Below are 20,559 nucleotides of genomic sequence, written 5' to 3'. Positions count from 1 at the left end.
ATTCTCGATAAGCCATGCTCATGGCTAAAATGATGTACTGTTTTGTCATCCATCTCTTCTAGTGAAGCATCTTTAGAACTACTACTCCCTTCCTCAAGTTCTCCACCAAGGTCCGGAAAAAGAAAAGTATATGTCTTCGACAAAAGGCAAAGTCGATATGGATACTTTATAGTTTATACATTTTTTTTCTTTTGTAAACTGCTTTATACTTGGACTCAGTTACGCTATATTCTACAAATGACGCATCTGTTTTTGTTGAGAGTTCGATTTCAAAAATTTACTTCGCAATAGTATAAATGTACAATATTAATGATTAAATTTTAGAAAATAAGCAATTTTCCAGGATAAACATAAGCAATTTTTACAAAAAATTATTTATCAAATAATGCGTAGAGCGATATAATTAATTAATCATAATAAATTTCATTTATGAAACTTTTGATTATTTTTAATGTTAATTAATACATGTCTTTGTTTGTGATTTGCTTATTTATACACACATGTTAACTAGCAACTGACTAGCTAGATGTCAGCCTTGAATCTTGATATACAGCTGATTAATCTGTTTGCAAATGGACCCATTATCAAATTTTGCAAATGTGCTAGCTGTTTTATCTACTCTCTCATCTGGCTGTGTGTTGTTTTCAGATAACAGATGCATGTTCGGCTTGTTTTGAAGAGCAACGCACTGTTTTCACGTAGCAAGTCTTAGCAAAGGCCCTCGGTCAGATGGTACGTCAAAAGCGAACATATCATAGAAAAGAACTACTGGTTTAGATATTCACATTTGTGATACTTGTCCTGCAGATGGTAACTCGATGAGGTTGAAGTGTCTTCCTCAATATGATCCTTCTCGTAGCTTCCACGCAGATCCAAGGTCATACATCTGTTACTGGAAGATATGTTATTACGCATATACTTACAGATCTAATCTGACAACTCCATCTATGGTTAGCCATTGACTTCTTAGTTGTGGTGTAATATTACTTGGCACGGAAAATATGCATTAGTTAGGCATGGGGACCTCAGGGAACAATTCAAATTACGGGTAAGTAACACAGCAGAGAACAAAAATCTTACTTATGATGTAAAATGCTATACGTCAATGTGTTTCTTGCTTCTTTTATCCACTCCACTTTTTCAAGAGTTTGCTCTTCTACATTTTTTTTTTCTGATATGTTGCATTGCATAACCACAAGAAACCCATGCGCACCTGAAAGGTAAACAGGCGGATCTTCCTAAGGTTCAGCAGCTATTGTTGCCTATGGACTTTGTTCAGCTGCTCTAGGAACAAATGTTGGAGGTGTCAAAGTTATGCTGATTTGTTTGATATGCGTTGCATGCTTACTCGTGTCTGGAAATACAAGTTCTGTTCGCATCCCTGCATCACTTTGTGGTATAATAGGACTGAAAACAACATATGGTCGGACAGATATGACAACGTGTGACAGAATTTCTTTGGTTTTCTTTTAGGTTAGGAAATAAAGTAAACATGGAAACTACTAATGCAAACAAAACTAGTCTTTTTCTTTTTGAATTTTTGTGGATATGCATTCTCCTTCTCTTTTGTTTTTTTTTTCTTTTCTTAAGAACACAAACAACACTAACAGCTGCAGAAACTAAAACTTGAAACAAATGACGATTTTTATAGGCTTTTATAAATGATTAAGCCATTACAAAACAACGAACATAAACAGAAGTTCTAATTAAAGTACACAACACAACATATCTAAATTCTGTCAAAGACAAGCTTTATAAATGGTTTAATGTAAACTACAAGCTTAATTAGCCACTAATACAAATCACTAAATCTATTAGTTGTCCTTTTCGTTTACCTGCTTTCTTCTTCTATCTGAAGAACCACTATGTTATTTGTCATCATCATTCGTATTAGTCACAACATCTTTACAAATAGAAAGCTCTTCCTTGGCCTTGCTTCTCTCGACCTTACTCTTCTCAACAAAACTCATTACAGCATCAGTATCATTGACTCTTCTTCATCTCTTCTCGAACGAATCCAGGATCTCTTCTCCTTTACCGTCAAGTGCTTCTGCTTCGGTGTTTTGCCCGCTCGTACTCGCTCCGTCTCTGGACGGATCTTTTTCTTTTTTGGTAAAAAAAAATTATCACCACCAAAGCTACCGAATGAATTATAAAATAAATTTCTGGACCCATCTTTTTGCGTAGGTACATCTCCGCCGCGTGGAAGACTTTGTTCCTGAATTTATCGTCGATAACAACCGTGAGATTCTTCGATTTCGGAGTGAAGAACCGCTCGAGTAAGCCGGAGAAGTATGAACGGAGCTGCACCGGGACGAAGTCGTGGAGCATTGATCTGAAGAGCATCAAGAATCCGGTTAGGGATGCGTCGGATGAAGGAAACATCTTCTATCTTCTGCTCAAAAGATTAATGAAAGTGGTTCCAGAGAGGATGAGGATCGTATTTATAACCGCCAAAGGCATATTTTATTAATTTACTTTTATTCCTTAAATCTATTAAGTTTCCATTTTTGTTAAAATGGAAAAGTAAGACCAAAAGAAACTTGCAGAAGAAGTAAGCTTCCTTTTTGCGTAGGCGTCAACTAGTAATGTGACACGTGTCAACCCACATGGTCTTTCCCTTTGGTTTGATACGTATGAATAAACGTCGAAAAGTGATCTCATGTTGTTGACGAGCTATTTTGGTGCACAGAGATTCAGAATCTCAGATTCTCATGCATTTAGTCAACCACATGCATGTCACATACAGATTCATCACTCAATCTAAACGTGTGGCCTTGGCACTTTTCTACCTTTGTAGTTGCTAAGTTAGCATTTTACTAAAACCTAAACTTGCTTTCGAAAAGAATCACATTTTTCAGAGAGAACTTTTGTGACAAAAAAAAAGAGAGAGAAAGAGAAGTGTTCTTGTTGATAACTTGGTGCATAAATGTACAATGAGTCTTCACCTCTTTTATATATATCAACCTCTTCAACTTGGTGAAGTACACACAACAAAAATCGCCCAAGCAAAATTATAATCCGACAAAGCGAAACTGAAACTAGATTTCGATCTTTAGATCGAAGGCTATTTTACAAACAAAAAGCAAAACTCTTCTTCTCTGTGAAAAAAAAAAAAAGATTTTCAAGAGTGAAGAGGAAATAGAAGAGAGTATCTCTCTCTCTCAAAAAAAAAAGGGAAAGTAGTTTTGGGCAATTTTGTATTTGTTAACATATATTTACAACTAATGTCGACAAAATATAGATAATACAATTGCTTAATTTTTCTGATGGAGACAGAAAATATTTTATACTTCAGTTACGTGGTTAAAGTTAGTTGTTATTTAATTTTAGGAAATTTTCTAAAATTTAATTATTAATACTGTACATATCGCATAATAAAATGGAAGCCAAGTTATATTTTTGTATAGTCACTTTGTCTTACAAACAAGTACAGTGATAAACATAAGCAAAATTTTAAAAATCTATACTATTAAAGAAGAATCCCTCATAGGATTCTGCCCCTGCCTTTTCAAATTAATTACAACTCTGCCACTGCCTAATTTCCTTTTCTAAAAAATAAATATATGTCGACCCAGTTTTGACCAATCAGAACTCTCCCATTTTTAAAACCTAACCATAACAGGACTTATTTAAAGCAAACCAAATTCGGCCCAGATCCGAGTAAGGCCTGGATTTTTAAAGCCAATAAGAATGGATGTTAAGCCCATTAAAATTATCCCTATTATAAAACCCTATACCCTGAAATAAAAAAGCTCGGGGGTTAAAACTCAAACATCTACTTCACAGAAATATAAATAAATGGTCAAATGTTTATTTTTCAGTTCATTTCACCTACCTATATGTTATTTAAAATATTCATTTATGAAAATGTAATATATACTTATGGATACTAAATAATTATTTAATCAAGCCAAAAATATGAAATTTGAATTTGAACCAAAAGTATTACAGTAAATATAAATAAAGTTCTCAAAAATATTTTTTTAAAATCTATTTATCGTTAAAACAACCAGTAATTTCCATTTTCAATTTTAAAAATCGTTATGTACTCCTCGATTTTGGCGAGTATTCATAATATTAACAACATAATATTCGATATATGATACCTATAATAAATGGAGAATCAAAATATAGAAAATGAAGTTTATATAATTTACCTACAATCACGGTTCATAGGAATTCAATCTTATCATATTGCGTGTCCAATACTCGCATAATATTTTGGGTTTCAAATTGGTAACTGAATTTTCCTAATATTAAGTAGACAATCTCATGAGATTCAGAGTATGCCACAAATTTTCCTAATAACCTAAACACCCATCCCTATCGCCTCTTCCTATTATATATAACAACGCCTCTTCCTAATCAAACTCACACAGTCAAACAAAAAATGGCTTCTAAAATGCAGATCAAAACATCGAGTGCTTCTAATGAAAAATCACCGGCATTAACGACCTGAGGCCATCGAAAAACACTTGGTTTGTTCATGTTAAGGTTCCACACTCTTAGAAACAAAATATTCAACTATCAGGGAAAACCATGAAATTCATCTTGGCGGATGAGAATGTAAGCAATCTTAAATTCCTATTTACGTTTTTGAAATATGTTTTCTTTGTCGTTTATATCTTATTTAAACTTGCTATTAATGATATTACTATTTTCAATGTGACTGGAACATGTATAAGAGGCCTAAAATTCCTGCAACATGCAGAAAGACTTACATTGAGAATAAAAGAAGGCTTCTTCCGGTTGGAGTATGGTGCAACGTCCCGAACTTCAAATTATTCTTGCAGGAGGAGCTTATCGATCAACAAGCCATACCTGCAAGATTGTTTTTAATTAAAATACAGTCATTACTCGATCCAGTCACATGAATGATGAGTTGTATCTTAGATTCTTAGTTTGGCGACTTTCAAACTGTTATGTCCGGCACACATGATGAAAATCTCTCAATTGATAAATAGAAAGGTGATAGTGTTTTAAAAATATTTATACTTGCTATCAATACTAACCTTTACAATGTTTTTTTTTGTCAGATGTTCTGGGCCAGGTTTTGGATTGTAGTGAGGTAGAAACCATTCAATGTACTGGGGGAAGCAACGTAAAAAACTGGAGTTCACCCTAAGTGACATCAAGTAAGTTTGCTGTCATTTTTAAACAAAGATAATCCCTTACACTTTAATGAAATTACAACTAACCCATTCTTGACTCACGCCATAGTGATTCGCGTTTACCATGTTGCATCTGGGGCAACTTAGCCAACATTCTCCAGTCTGCCTGCAACCTCTCGATCCCTTTTTTGCACATCCAGATAATATAGAACGGAAGATATCACCATTGCGACATGAAAAATAAAAATATAAAATAGTAAAAAGAGTTAGAATTCAAATTATATATATACTCTTGATCAGTTACAATGAACATACTATATATAGAGTAAGATAGATAATGAAACTCTATTTACCGGAAGATAATGGAAAATCTGGATCCGAGAAGTGAACGCTTTGGTTTATATTGAAAGATATTTTCTTGGACTCAGATCGTCTACGGACATAAACAAAAACAACGGATTATCATCTGATTGAATATATCTATAATCGGAAATCACATGCAACTCATCTGAAAAGTAAAAAAACATTAACTTTTAGTTAATCTTTTCTGGTTTTTATGATCGAAAGATCTATTGATCAACCAAAAGGGATTTGTGTTATACCTTCATAGATCGGTGATGATTAATCATATTTCACCCATTCGATTACTGTTTCGAGAGAGAAGCGAAGATTTTTTTACCAAGGGAGAGTCAAAAAGTCAACTTTTTCTTTTGATGGTTTCTACTTAAACCTGTTTTTGGGTCTGGATTATGATAAATAAAATTTGGTCGGCAGTATGTAAGCTCGATTTACCACAAACCCTTCGTGTAATTTTTGGTCCTATAATATTTAAAGCCCAACTTTAATTCCTTTATATTTTGTTAACATAAACACATGTATAATTATTATTCTTATTAAATATGGTTTATCCCGATTAAACCGAGAACAAAATTACTTAATCATAAACCAAACCAAACTCATAAAACATTTGAACTGTCTCTATATCTCTTAAATCGAAATAACCAAAAATTACAACCAAACCGAAATCAATAACCAAATAGAAAATCTAATTACAATCAAATCAAAAACTGAATGCACATCCATAAAAATATTATTAGAAAAAACAAACAGACTAACAATTTTTTCAACAAAACAAATCCCGCGCTTTGAAAGCGCGGATCAAAATCTAGTTACTTCTTAAAAAATAATGTTTAGAGAGATAGATTAATTAACTAATACAGTATATGTTTTTGTTTGTGATTTGTTGTTCATTTATAATTTTATACACATGTTCTTTCTTTAGTTTGATGACTTAAGGATTCGAACACACAAATCATACATTTTTGTTTTGCCTCATTTTCCTTCTAATTTAACATTAAAAACGGTTGGCATAAACCCGAATCAACAACTAGCAGGACATATCAATAGCGTTTCCACAGAGAAGATGACAATGGCGTGGAATCATCAAATGTCCAAAGGCTAAATATAATTCCATCTCATAGTAAAACACCAAATCCAAAAACGTACAAAATTTTCATGGTCTTGTTGGGTTCTCATGTTTTGCTTATAGACTTCCTGAACACCAGACGTCCAAAGTTCAGAACCCTTTAAAGTCTTCACAAGTCAAAAGTTGCGTCTTTAAACTACTTCACAGTTATGAGAGCTTCAAGATTCTTCTGGACCACCCACCCTTGTGGATAAGGGACATCCAGGGCATCCAAGTGAAGATGCCAGTTCAGTATCCTCGAGCAAGCTGGTGGAACACCTTCCATGTCGCTTTCATCTGCCACCACCTGTTCTATAAATGTTGTCTCCTGCTTGGAAACACAACATTGCATGTTGTATAAGAAGATTAATAAAGAGGTTTTGACCGAGAGAAATCCACAGATAAGGGGAAAAAAACACATACTTGGAAACCTTCCTTCACGGTGTCTAGTTGGCGGGTTGGATGTGAGAAGGGACGTCGCCATCTTTTGGGGTCCCAGAGTATAGTGCTGTTGAAAGCAAATCCTGACATATCAACATGGAACCTGCGTAGTCTTTTGCTCTTCTCATTAGTGTGCCATCCAATTACTTGACTTCCGTTGCACACCGGACCTTCAAGAATCGCCTTGTTCTTGCTTGGCGCTAGCATTGCAACAGGCCAAGTTCCAAATCGTCTACACAGAACAAAAAGAAATATATAAGTATGATAGATTAAAATGGGGGAAACATACTTCAGAAGAAGTTTCACTCTGGAGTTGAATATGAAGCCGTCAGCATTCACACTCAATGGAAAGAAGAAAATGCTCAGAAGACCAACAAAAGCAGGTACATAGAGAAGTTCAATAAAACCCTTTCCAATAACAAGAAATGAAGTATTTTCTCAAACAAGATAGGCTGAGCACATGGAAGAGCAAGTAACAAAGCAGAGAAACAGTAAGAATTGTAATATGCTACTACAATTGAGTGTCAAACCATAGCACTAACAACACTACAATCACTGAGACTACTATTACTGAGACTGCACAATAAGATGAAGACAATATAGTTCTGCTCAACTAACAATTCAAAACATAAGCAACACTAGAATCACTAAGACTGCACAATGATGAAGACATTATAGTTCTGCACAACCAGCAACGATCTAATCACTCTATTCCTCACAAGCCACTAGGTCGAATCTATCAAACATCCCATCCACTACCACAAACCAAAACTAAAAATCCACACTTTTTGCCTCACCTGATTTGCCTCAAGCTCTGAAACAGCTCAAGCGAGTAGATATTATCATCATCAGCAAAGTAAACAACACCATCGAGCTTATGCAACTCGATATGTTCCAACGCAGTGTTCCTCTGGTGAACACCTCTATCCTTAACACTCGTCATGTTCCTCTTGCAAACCAAGTGTCTATACATCACCCCAGTCTTCCTCAGAATCTCCGACGTCTCAAACGACGCCGCATTCCCCTCCACCACTATCCACAGCACAGGAGCCTCCACTAGCCTCAGCGTCTGCGCAACTCTGTTCAAGTAATACGCCTGCATCGCTCGGTTGTACGTTGGCGTCACCACGATTACAAGCTTCCTCGGCGCAAAATCCTCCTCCTCCTCCTCCTTCTTATTCTTCGATTCCGCCGAGAAGCTTACTCCGTCCACGGCCACCTCTTCCCGTCGTTTCAACGATTCTTCGACGTTCGGCGGTTTGATCTCGAAATCGAACCGATTTACGTCATCGATTTGACCGTACGGTGTCATACCTAAAAGGAATCCGATGAGGAAGAAAGCGAGGAATTGGTAAAACGGACGCCGCCATGGACCTCGGCGGGAGGCTTTGGGATCAGAGGAGGAGCTGTGTTTGCCGCTGCTCTTCTGAGAGGGGGATGATGACGTGGAGGAGGGGGAGAACGGTGCGCCTCCGTTCTCGTAATGGCGATCGTGGTACACCGGCGAGAGAGTTCGCCGGATTGAAGCCATCTCAGATTATGCTAAACATTGATAAGCAGTTTCCAGAGATTCAGAGCGCCGATTCGAAGGAGCTGATGAAGCTCAAGTCGGAATCAGTCAAGGTCGTGGAGTTTAACTCTTTTAAGTCGCCGATTCGGATCCGTCGCCGCCGAGATCTAGAAGAGAGCTGGAGGGGAAGTTGCGGAGAGAGAGAGAGAAAAGGAGCTGCTACGCTGGTTCGTGGGACACGTGGCCGAGTTGTGGATCGGAGAGGGACGAACACTCTGTTAATCAATTAATTATTTGTTTTTTTTTTGTCTTCTTTCGTTTTTTTTGTCATTTGATTCTAGTATCATGCAATGAACAACCGGGCACTGCAAACCACCGCCAAAATGTTGGTTAATATACCTTAAACTTTTAGGTAAACTTCTAAATTTAAACAGAATTTTAAAAAATGTGAGACATATATGGATGGATACATTAACTTTTAAAATTACAACATTATATCATTAAATATATGGTTAATATTTTTTTGAGCAAAGCCTAGATTTTGGTTTGGATCATTAAGAATAGTTATGTAACTTTTCCAGATTTTGGTGTGAGAAATTTTGAAGGATCGGACGACACTCTCCATAAAGATTATGGATGATGCAGTCTTGTTGGTCTCTAGGTTACAGAAAAGATATACTATTTGAAGGTGATAACAACGATATATATGTGTGGATTACTCAATAGTTAAGGAAATAATCTTAAGTTTAAAGGCTTATCAGACATCATAAATGGCAATTCTGTTTTCGTTTGGTATTATTTTCCCACGCAAATCGAGCAGATAATATTTTGTGCTGATCCATTAGCTAAAAGGACACTTTCCAGTCAATTACAGTGGGATATGTTCCATTGTTTTCCAAATTCCGTTAAACAATTTATAATCATTGATTATAATACATAAAGCAATTTAGACACAACGGTCTATTAAAGTCGGGCTAATGGCAGTTTTTTTAGACTTTGCAAACTATCAATTCGATGCTGGTCAAGTTTGTGGTACATACTTAGGAAAAAGACATGTGAATAGTTTCAAAAAGACATGTGAAATTTCCAATTGAATCCTCCATTTGATAAGTTCATCGAAAATTAACTATTCCGAAAATGACATGGGAAGCCGGCATCTAAGGAAACAAGTGATTCTCTCTTTTTCATGGTCCTTGTTGAAGGTTGAGAACGTCAACCGATACTCAAAGATTTAGGATTCTATCAAGTAGAATTCGCTAGGAACAAGTGTTGAGCGAAACTAGATAAAAAAACTTTTATCCTCATTTATATAATTTTATTTTAATTAAAAAAAGGAGTTTCTCACAAAGTGGAAATAATGAATTGATTTTGTTAAAGGATGGGTATTTCACAAAGGCACCAAAATAAAATTGTACAATCCATTGTACCTACTCAAAGTATTGCAAGTCGTCAAAGAGTGCACCAATCACCATTAAACCATATTTTGGTAGAATCGTGCCTAACCATCAATAGTTGAGGTATTACACGAAAGGTCCCACGAATTTTATCACCGATTGATTGTCAAACGAGTACGAGTGCTGATTAGTTAAGTCTCCGGCCCAAATTCCATTTCCCACCACCACGATTAAAGATATTCTAGTGGATCCTTCAGGCTTTTGAAAATCCATCACGTAGTCTCTTGCAATTGGTCACACCATTTGAACTTAGCAATTTGTTTTTCTAGCTTCGAACACTACTCATTTTCTTTTTGATTTGTCTTATCTACTGATTCGGTCTGCTCTTATCTTAAGTTATAAAACAACTTTATCTTGTATTCCTTGTTGTACGTTAAGTCTTGTATTTCTTCTAACATTTTGTATACATATTTTATACCCTTTTGTCAAATGTTTTCTCTTACTCTTTTTAATCTTAGGGAGTAAAGTTTCAGTTCATCTTGTTTATTTTTGTCGGCAGCATCTTGTTTGAACCCTACATTTTGTTTTGTAACTTTGAGCTGTAACGTTTTCTCTCTATCATGTGTTCTTTGTATATAAATCTTAAGCTTTAAATTTTACTCATTACTTTTAGTTTTAGATTGTAAAGTTTTACATTTATCTTTTGTTCTTTGGTTTTATATCCTATGGTTTAGATTTTACTCATTTCTAAGCTTAGATTGTAAAGTTTTACATTTATCTTTTGTTCTTTGGTTTTATATCCTATGGTTTAGATTTTACTCATTTCTAAGCTTAGATTGTAAAGTTTTTATGTTTATCTTGTTGTCCTCTTTTTTTTTTCTATATAAAAAGTGTGCTTTAGTTTAAGATAGCATCTTGTACGTATTTTAATCTCTCGTATGGGTCCGAGATGTTTGAGGGCTGATGCTGCAAGTCCAGACGGATTCCAACTATTACCACCACCTAACCTCTCCCATTCACATATCTTGCTTCTTACTTTCCCTTTCCACCATCTCTCTTTCTCTTTTGCCTCTCTAAAAAAAAAACAACAAACAGAAAAAGTGGACGATGCAAGAACTTCCAGATTGCTTGTACGAGGGAAATCAACCAGCCCTAATCACTCCTTCATCCCCCACACCAAATCACTCTCTCTACCTTTCCAACCTAGACGACCATCATTTTCTCAGATTCTCTATCAAGTACCTCTACCTTTTCCAAAAGTCTCCTTCCTCTCAAACCCTCAAAGATTCTCTGTCTAGGGTTTTAGTCGATTACTACCCACTCGCTGGCCGGATCAAAGTCTCTGACGTCAGTGCCAAGCTCGAGGTTGACTGTAATGGGGAAGGAGCAGTTTTCGCGGAAGCCTTCATGGATATAACTTGTCAAGAGTTTCTTGAACATTCACCCAAGCCAAACAAGTCTTGGAGGAAGCTCTTGTTTAAGGTTCAAGCACCTAGTTTCTTGGAGATTCCTCCTCTTGTCATACAGGTTTTGTTTTTCTGCTTTAGTCGTATTACAATTAATTAATGTTCTTTTTCTTGCTTAGAAACAATGATTTCAAAAAATCATGCATAACTCAGATAGTTTCCGTATATATTAGTTGATAGTTTGTAACCAAATCATTTTTTTGGATGGGCATACCCTATAATATTTTAGATGTCATAAAGTTAGTTGGATCGACTATTGAGTTAAAAATAAAAAAAAGTTTAGATACATATTATCATGAAAGAATCTAACAGATTAAATTGGTTGTATTTTTCCTAACTCCTAAATTGATTCGGCCACTTTTATTCTTTTCAAATAAGAAATGCATACTTTTTAGGTCGTGCATATATAATGCATTTGATGTATGAATGATATAAAGTCCTTTCCTACCACATTTCTCCTTAATATTTATACGTGAACTTTAATAAAGAGGTTTGATTAATGTCAAAAACAAATCAATAAAAATTAAAAAGAGAATAATATTGTCTATTCATGGTGATTGGTTCTTTTATAGGTTAGAAGAAAAACAAAAACACCTTTTCCTGCCGTGAATTAGTTTGTTTTATATTTACCAAAAAAATTAGTTTGTTTACAAGTCTATTCCTTAACTCATACTACGTGTCTTATTATAACTGCGTTTCTGTGTACTGTATAAAGTTTTCATCGGCAAGTGAATATGACTAACGCTTAACTGCTATAGAAATAAAATGTTTAAGCATAGAAACCTTATGGTTTGCTGATTAATGATTCAGGTGACGCATCTCCGTTGCGGGGGTATGATCCTCTGCACCGCGATCAATCATTGCCTTTGTGACGGCATCGGCACATCGCAGTTCCTACATGCATGGGCCCATGCAAATAACACCAATGCTTCTCTTCTGGTCCAACCGTTCCATTCTCGACACATGTTAGACCCACGAGATCCACCGCGTGTCACACACTCACATCCCGGTTTCACCCGAACCACCGTAGAAAAAACCTCAACCAACTTCAACATCTGCAAGTATTTACAGTCCCAACCGCTAGCTCCCACCACCCTAACCTTCACACCATCCCTAATCCTAAGGTTAAAGAAAACATGCGCTCCCTCGCTAAAATGCACCACGTTCGAGGCACTAGCTGCTCACACGTGGTGCTCTTGGGCTCGATCTCTTGACTTGCCGTTGACCATGCAAGTCAAACTTTTATTCTCAGTCAATATGAGGAAGAAGCTGAGTCCAGAACTTCCTCAAGGGTATTATGGTAATGGATTCGTGCTGGCTTGTGCGGAGAGCAAGGTTCAAGACCTAGTCAGTGGTAATATTTACCACGTGGTGAAATTAGTACAGGACGCGAAAGCGAGGATCACCGACGGATATGTAAGATCAACGATAGATTTACTGGAGGATAAAACAGTAAAAACGGACGTCTCATGCAGTTTGGTTATCTCGCAATGGGCGAAGTTAGGATTAGAGGAGTTGGACTTTGGAGGAGGAAAGCCAATGTATACGGGTTCTTTGACGAGTGACATCTACTGTTTATTTCTGCCGGTGGCAGGAAACTTAGATGCGATTAAGGTTCAGGTGTCGTTGCCGGAGGATGTTGTGAAGAGGCTAGAGTATTATATGGTTAAGTTTTTAGACGGAAAAGACAAGGAGGAAGACCATTCTCTTGCATAATAAAGTTTTGAAAGAAAAAAATAATTTCAGCGATCTATATCTCCTATAAAGTAAGTCGTGAGAGATAAAAACATTAATCAATGGTTTCGATGAGAAAGAAAGTCCTTCGCGTGTCGGGTTTTCAAGTGATCTAAGTTTGTCTTTGTTCACTGGAATAATTATTATCTTGTTTGTAGAAGATGAAACCATATAAGTAATAAGTAAAAGAGTTTAAAATTCATATATAAAAGAGTTTAAGCAAAAATCATGTTGGTGATATTTCTGGGAGTTAAGAGTGATAGATAATCAAGAAGATTTGATCAGTTTTGAACAATGTTCTAAAAATCGCTAGTCGGTAACTACGCGCTTTATAGAGGACTAGCGACTATGCCGATTATTCGGGGTCAAGATGAGGCCTAGGCGTTAGCAAATTATGGATTTATTTTATATATTTTATATATTTATATGACATATTTTAGTTTTTAAGTTTAATTATAAAATTATTGAGATGAATTATCAAAATTAGATATACAACACAGAAGAAAGTAGACAAATTTGTAGATTAGTAATAATATTATTGCTTAATTTAGCATATATAGACGATTTTAGATCGATTTTAACTAATTTTAACCGATTTAGAACAGTTTAAACCGATTTGAATTATATAAATCGGTATAAATCGAATTTTAAGAAAATCGTTTCGGATAGAACCGAGTTGCCGCCTAGACCGATTTTTAGAACCATGGTTTTGAATTAAAAAATAAAATAGCATAACAATTTATAGACAAAGATAATATATTGTTAACATTGTCAATATACAATTTCATCTTATTATATTAACATAAAATTATAGATGTATCATTATTATTTGATTTTCAACAAATAATTTTATTTTTATAAAAATAAAAATAAACATCCTATATTGGAAGAAAATATTTTGTAAAATCCTTGAAAACATACATTATCAAGAAATATATATATATATCCACATAACTTTTAAAATTCTCAAATTCTTTACAAATCAATCCTCCCTAAAAGAATTGCCATCGACTATTTATACACTCTTTGAATTGCCAATTATAAATCCAAGCCCATATCCATTATCCACCATATTTAAAAATCTGGCCCATATGCTTTGGAAACAAACGATATTTTTGTATATTTACTCTTTTTTAGGTATGAAATCGCTTCACCGCATCATTAAGATATTTTTCTGGAATTAAGGTGAACAGCAAAAAAGCAGCAGAGAAAAATTCAAGTTTCGAAACAAAAAAAAAAGTTGTTTCCTCACCAAACAAACACACAAACGTTGGGTTAGTGAATCTATCTACCCCGATTTCGTTTATCAAAATCGATTTATGTTTTCCTTTGATTCCCATCTCTTCCATATTCAATTCCATATTTATTTTTGTGATTTATTCGAATCTGTTTGAATGTTTTGTCTGAACATATACTGTTGTTGTTGTTGTTGTTGCTGTGATATATGGCTTCAAACAATATTCGAAAGCTGGGATCAGATTCTTTTGTCGTATTATGTTCCAAACCTGTTCAACACAAAAAAAAAAAAAACAAGCTTTTGCTATTTCTGTGTGTTTGCCTTAACGATGGTACTTGCTATTTGCAGATATTCGTATAAGAGCTTGTCTTGTGGATTAAAAGGTTGAAGCTTTTTATTTTGGGGTTATAATGGGAGAGGAGCAGCATCCGAGAAAGAGATCTCGACAGCATTTTGAAGCAGAGGAGACCAGACACATATCTTTAATAAAGTCTCCTCGTTGCGAAACGGCGAAGTGGTATTTCAGCAAGGAAGAGATTGAGCGTTTCTCTCCTTCTAGGAAAGATGGGATTGATCTAGCCAAGGAGTCGTTTTTACGCTCTTCCTATTGCACTTTCATCCAAAGACTCGGCATGAAGCTTCATGTGTAAGCTGGCAGTATTATTATTCTTTGTTATTTTAGGACGTTTGTGCTTGTTCTCTGGTTCTTTTTGCTGAATGGAATTATACTTTTGCTTCTTCTGATATGCTATTTCTTGGTACTTGTTTTCTAGCTAAAGAGGGTGCTGTTATGCATGACAATGGCTAGCCTAACTGTTGAGTTTTGTCGTAGGGGCCACTGTGGGAGGTGGTCTGGAGGTTCTCCACCTATAAGTTTTGTCTCATGAATGGTTAATTATGTAATACTAGTCAAAAAAATTTGGTGTCATAAATTGGATCACTTCTCATCAGCACATAGGAGGGCTTGCATCTGTCATGAACTTGCTTTGGGAGCTGTTCACCTGTTTTTATATATGTCTGTGATAATTTGTAATTCTCTGGTGGGTTATCAAAACCTATCAGCTGTTCCTACCTGTTGTTAGTTTTCTGACCAAGTGCACGTGTCTCTCCGGCCTACTATTTTTGAATCATCCATCATAGGTACTGGTGTTTATGTTTTAAATCTGGTTTCACGGTGTGTAGCTTTTAGTCGCTGAAGATAAATTGTAATAATGAACTTGCTGGTGATATGGTTTTTTTTTGGTGCTATTGAAGGGTTTTCTGACAATCTCATTTGCTTCAGGTCCCAGGTTATAATAGGGTGTGCGATGGTGATGTGTCACCGGTTTTACATGCGCCAATCTCATGCAAAAAATAACTGGCAGGTAAAGAATATTCTTGTATTCATTTGGTTCATTCGTCAGTTGCATTCAATGATCTGTAACAGAGAAAATTGAAATTCTAATTCTCACTTGGTGATTTTGCAGACGATAGCAACTTCTAGTCTCTTCCTCGCTTGCAAAGCTGAAGATGAGCCGTGTCAACTGTCCAGCGTTGTTGTTGCGTCTTATGAGATTATTTATGAGTGGGATCCTTCTGCCTCAATTAGAATCCATCAAACTGTAAGTATTTTTAAATCTATTTGGTAAAATATGTGCATTGTGCTAACTTATTATTCGTTGCTCTGTCTTTAGGAATATTACCATGAATTTAAAGAATTTGTTTTGGCGGGGGAGAGGCTTCTGCTGGACACAAGCGCTTTCCAGCTTCTAGACGTAGAGCTTCCGTACAAACCTCTGGCTGCAGCTTTGAATAGGGTGAACGCTTGGCCTGATCTTGCAACAGCTTCATGGAATTTTGTGCACGATTGGTAAAGGCCCTTTGTTAATAATTGTATCTGCACTTCTGGAGTTTGAATAATCTTATAATGCATTGTTTGTGTGCAGGCTTCGGACGACACTGTGCTTGCAGTACAAACCTCATGTTATTGCAACTGCCACTGTGCATCTAGCTTCCACGTTTCAGAATGGTAAAGTAGGAAGCAGGAGAGATTGGTGGTTAGATTTTGGAGTAACAACTAAGCTGTTAAAAGGTTTGTCATTCAACACTTTTTATATTATTTGTTAAAGCTGCGGCATGGTTTAGTTGTTGATTAAAAATAACGGGATGTTTCTTATCAATGGTTACAGAGGTGATCCAGGAGATGTGCATGCTGATAGAAGTGGACAGAAGGAGGACTATGCCTCCGCCTCCACCTCCGCCTCCAAGAAGAGAGGTAGCTTGGGCAATCCCTGCACCCTTAAAGCCTCCGGTCCATATGTCTAGAGGCTATCCGTTTCACAGCTACCCTTTGCAGTCCTATAGACAGCCTGGAATTTGGTGAGAGCCATTGTTCAGCAGCTTGAAGATGTAATCTCTCTCTCTTGTAGTCTTGATAGACAAAAGAAGATTCTGTGGAGTCTCGTGAGAGAGGAAGTGTAAGGTTATTTAGCATTCAGAGTGAGGTTTTTATGTGGCTAAGTTAAGCCTTCTCAGGTGTGACTATCTTTCACCAGAGTGAATCTCTCTCAAGATTCTTCTTGTTTGTTCTGTTACATAGAGATTATGTAGAGTTGTTGGTTATTAGAAGTGTCCACTCGCTTGTTACAGTACTAGCCAAAACCTTTATGTTATTGTACATCTGGAATCTATATTTTGGGTTAATTCAAATTGTCTTCGGCTTATTTTCTCGTTGCAAGTAGTTTCATTTGATGTAGTGCCATTAGCCTGTGTCTAACCCCCTTAAGTAATTTTGAAAACAAAACTTATGATCAGTTAATAAAAATTAGTCTATAAATATTAAAAATTAGCTAGTTGGAAAACTAATAATCCTGGACTGTGATGTTTTATATAAATAGACTTAATTTATAAAAAATATATATTAAATAACACTAAAATTTGTTTAATCGATAAATTTATTATAAATATAATCTAACTGGTTAAGATATTAAAACTAGTGTTTTTATTAATAGTTGATGACATAATATTTGATAATTAAAATATTTATAATGTATTAATTATTATATTATGATATAAATGAGATTATATATAAAAATGATTTTAAGTTCTTATATTTTTTTTAAATCAAATTATAGTACACCATTTTTATCAATAAATAATTTAATAAAAATAACAGTAACGTATATTGGGCTGTCAAACAATTTTAGGAAATAGTTTCTGGAGATCTTTGCTCCCCTACTATTACCTTTTTGCGAAGGTAAAAAACATCGTAGAAAGAAAAATAAAACTAAAACTAAAAGTGCGGTGAAAACAAATTATACGGAAAAGGTAAAAAACCCGATTCTTATATTTTTGTTCAATTAACAATTACAGTATAAAAATCCTCGATCATCTCTCTCTCTCTCTCTCTCTCTCTCTCCCTCTCCCTCTCCTAGCTCGCGAACAAAGCAAACCCTAGATCATCAGCCTCACGGAGACGGCAGATTCTTCCACCGACGGCGGCGGCTGTTAATCACAAAACTCTGTACGCTTTCTTTCCCCCATTCTTCGATTTAGCCGCCGTCTCTGTGGTTTATTAGCTCCTTTACCCGATTTAATTTCTCCGTCTCTTGCTTTTCTCTTGATTTATCTTCACACGCTTGGATACTAATCTTTTTAATCTAAGCGTGTGAGATTTATTTGTTTGATTATTGTTTTGATTAGGGTGGAATCATCAACACTGCAATGGCCGAGCATTTAGCTTCAATCTACGGCACCGAGAAGGACAGAGTGAACTGCCCTTTCTACAACAAGATGGGCGCGTGCCGTCACGGTGACCGCTGCTCTCGCATCCACAACCGTCCCGCCATCTCCCCGACCCTCCTCCTCGCCAACATGTACCAGAGACCCGACATGATCACCCCCGGCGTCGACGCCCAGGGCCAGCCCCTCGACCCGCGCAAGATCCAAGAGCATTTCGAGGATTTCTTCGAGGATCTGTTCGAGGAGCTCGGGAAGTTTGGGGAGATTGAGAGTCTCAACATTTGTGATAACCTCGCTGACCACATGATTGGGAATGTGTATGTTCAGTTCAAGGAGGAGGATCAGGCTGCTGCTGCTTTAAAGGCTTTGCAGGGGAGGTCTTACTTGGGCCGGCCCATTATCGGGGAGTTCTCTCCTGTGACGGATTTTAGGGAGGCCACGTGTAGGCAGTATGAGGAGGAGAATTGTAGCCGTGGTGGGTATTGTAACTTTATGCATGTGAAGCTTGTTTCGAGGGAGATGAGGAGGAAGCTGTTTGGGAGGAGGTCGTACCGAAGGGGGAGTAGGAGTAGGAGTATAAGTCCCAGGGGGAGGAGAGAGTATGGCCGGCGTGGTGATCGTGATCGTGATCCTCCTCGCAGGGAGTTTAGTCATCGTGAGAGGGATGGGGAGTTTTACCGGCGTGGAAGTGGGAAGAGGTCGGAGAGAGGAGGCAGGGACAGGGACGGTTCTAGGAGGAGAGAGAGAAGCCCTGGTGGTGGGAGGGAAGGAAGCGAGGAGAGGAGGGCGAGGATTGAGCAGTGGAACAGAGAACGTGAGGAGAAGGAAGAGGGAGGAGCATAAGAATAAGCTGCTGCGATGTGGTTGGTTCTGCTGTCTGCTTTTCTCTGCGTTTGCTGAATCATTTGGTTGTTCTAATTTGGGAACTTGAAATGAGAATGGGATTCAACTCCTTTAGATTATAAAAAATGTTGGGGGTTAGTTTCTTTTAGTTTTGATTAGTAAAACCGTTGCCCCTTGGATATTAATCCTCTTCACCAGTGTTCCTCATAACTTTGTACTATCTTCTGTTGGTTTAAAGGAGTTTAGTTTCCTTTTTACATTTTCTTTTCTTCATCAACTCTTAATTCATGGGCTTAAATATCGAGTATATGTGATTGTGTGATGAGATGTATGTTGAATACATAGCCAAGGTTCACTGCATCCAATGTTTATTAATTTCATTCCCTCATTTTTTTTTGAGAAGACACTTATGTTAGTGATCCTTGCTTATGGATTTGATCATATGCCTTGGCGCCAGCCCATGTGACCATGTCTTTGGACCCAAACCAAAAACAACTTTTGAATGTACAAACACAAATGCTAAAAAGAATTACAAAATTATGATTCAAACCACAACAATCTCCTTACAATTAATGTTCTTAAAGATTGAGATAGTTAGATACCTAAATCACTAGCTTGACGTTAATGCGTGTGTGTGTCTCAATTATATATGTTTGTTTAGATGCAGCGTGTCTGTATAGCGTTTGCATTAGATTGATATGGTGGACTATGTCTGCTAAATGGTTATCGATTCTACAGATAATAATAAAATTGTTGATTTTTTCTGTACCTCATCAAATGTTTTATAAATTTGCGAAAATTATTATTAATAATAACCAGGATTTTTTTCAATTAGTCTTCTTATATAAAAAAAAAACAAGATTAATATTAGAGATATATTGGACTGTATTTTATATATCAAGATTGTAAAGCTTGTGAAATCCGACGACCTTCATAACTAATAGGAAAGAGTTGAAAGATCAACTTAATCTTAAAATATCTTTAACATATTTACATTAAATATTTAGAAAAATTAGCATTATCTAGCACCATATATATGCATCTTGATAGCACAATACAATAATATTAAGCGTTTTGCCCGTACATGTGGGCATAATCGTTTTACTAATGGTTATTGCAGGTAAAATCGTTTTACTAAAAGTTATTAATATATGTATTATGATTTAAACGTTATAATAACATATTTTTTATATTCTTTATCATTTTAGTTTTCTTCGATTTTTATTTCGGTCTACGTCTCCTTAACACATAGAAAGACTATAACACTATGAAACCATAAGAACATAATTACATATCAAATATTCCACATAATAAAGTAAAGTACAAATGTAAATTTTTTATCTCTCTTAATCTACTTTTTGTATTTTTAACCAGAAATATATATTAAATAACGAAAAAACACTAAACCACACAAAATTCAAGTAAGAAAAAAATAAATAAAAAAGTAAATAAAAACTAAAGTTTAATGATAATTTAGAAGAAGACTTTTTTAAAAAACAAATTGAGATAATGAAAATATTTCATTGGTTTATTTCATTGTGAAAGTTAATCATAATTACAATTAGAAATTTTGAAATATTTATATTATTTAAATTAATAAATTAATTAGAAAGTTTAAAATATTTATATTACCTA

At 35.8% G+C, this 20,559-nt stretch overlaps 4 protein-coding genes and 1 long non-coding RNA gene across 6 annotated transcripts; 3 read left to right on the top strand and 2 right to left on the bottom strand.

Annotated features, from left to right (window-relative positions):
- Window positions 1-3,467: 3,467 nt before the first annotated feature.
- LOC106357203 lies at window positions 3,468-5,701 on the bottom strand. Its single transcript, XR_002653714.2, has 4 exons — window positions 5,468-5,701; window positions 5,202-5,297; window positions 5,016-5,124; window positions 3,468-4,824 (listed from the first exon to the last, which is right to left on the bottom strand). It is a non-coding gene; the product is annotated as an uncharacterized LOC106357203 (long non-coding RNA).
- Window positions 5,702-6,461: 760 nt separating this feature from the next.
- Window positions 6,462-8,889, bottom strand: LOC106389586 (probable beta-1,4-xylosyltransferase IRX9H). Its single transcript, XM_048737965.1, has 3 exons — window positions 7,818-8,889; window positions 7,003-7,252; window positions 6,462-6,907 (listed from the first exon to the last, which is right to left on the bottom strand). The coding sequence occupies exons 1-3, from the start codon at window positions 8,549-8,551 to the stop codon at window positions 6,737-6,739; spliced, it is 1,155 nt and encodes a 384-aa protein (XP_048593922.1). The 5' UTR covers window positions 8,552-8,889; the 3' UTR covers window positions 6,462-6,736.
- A 1,085-nt stretch (window positions 8,890-9,974) lies between these two features.
- On the top strand, window positions 9,975-13,361 carry LOC106360061 (alcohol acyltransferase 9). The gene is made up of 2 exons (XM_013799664.3): window positions 9,975-11,451; window positions 12,201-13,361. The coding sequence occupies exons 1-2, from the start codon at window positions 11,032-11,034 to the stop codon at window positions 13,104-13,106; spliced, it is 1,326 nt and encodes a 441-aa protein (XP_013655118.1). The 5' UTR covers window positions 9,975-11,031; the 3' UTR covers window positions 13,107-13,361.
- An 887-nt stretch (window positions 13,362-14,248) lies between these two features.
- On the top strand, window positions 14,249-17,063 carry LOC106361719 (cyclin-T1-3). 2 transcript variants are annotated; one of them, XM_013801532.3, is made up of 7 exons: window positions 14,249-14,398; window positions 14,710-15,007; window positions 15,644-15,725; window positions 15,828-15,962; window positions 16,035-16,210; window positions 16,287-16,432; window positions 16,530-17,063. In XM_013801532.3, exons 2-7 carry the CDS (start codon window positions 14,772-14,774, stop codon window positions 16,721-16,723), a joined length of 969 nt encoding a protein of 322 aa, XP_013656986.2. In that variant the 5' UTR covers window positions 14,249-14,398; window positions 14,710-14,771; the 3' UTR covers window positions 16,724-17,063. The 2 variants fall into 2 exon arrangements, with proteins under 2 accessions (XP_013656986.2, XP_022545898.1); XM_022690177.2 differs by lacking the exon at window positions 14,249-14,398 and adding an exon at window positions 15,135-15,501 and having other exon boundaries at window positions 14,768-15,007.
- Window positions 17,064-17,705: 642 nt separating this feature from the next.
- On the top strand, window positions 17,706-19,183 carry LOC106367911 (splicing factor U2af small subunit A-like). The gene is made up of 2 exons (XM_013807776.3): window positions 17,706-17,863; window positions 18,043-19,183. The coding sequence occupies exon 2, from the start codon at window positions 18,064-18,066 to the stop codon at window positions 18,922-18,924; it is 861 nt and encodes a 286-aa protein (XP_013663230.1). The 5' UTR covers window positions 17,706-17,863; window positions 18,043-18,063; the 3' UTR covers window positions 18,925-19,183.
- Window positions 19,184-20,559: the final 1,376 nt, after the last annotated feature.

The sequence above is a fragment of the Brassica napus genome, chromosome A8 (assembly GCF_020379485.1).
Source record: "Brassica napus cultivar Da-Ae chromosome A8, Da-Ae, whole genome shotgun sequence".
In the NCBI taxonomy this organism is placed as follows: domain Eukaryota; kingdom Viridiplantae; phylum Streptophyta; class Magnoliopsida; order Brassicales; family Brassicaceae; genus Brassica; species Brassica napus.
Note: the sequence above shows the minus strand (reverse complement) of the source record. Positions and strands in the feature narration are given on the sequence as shown.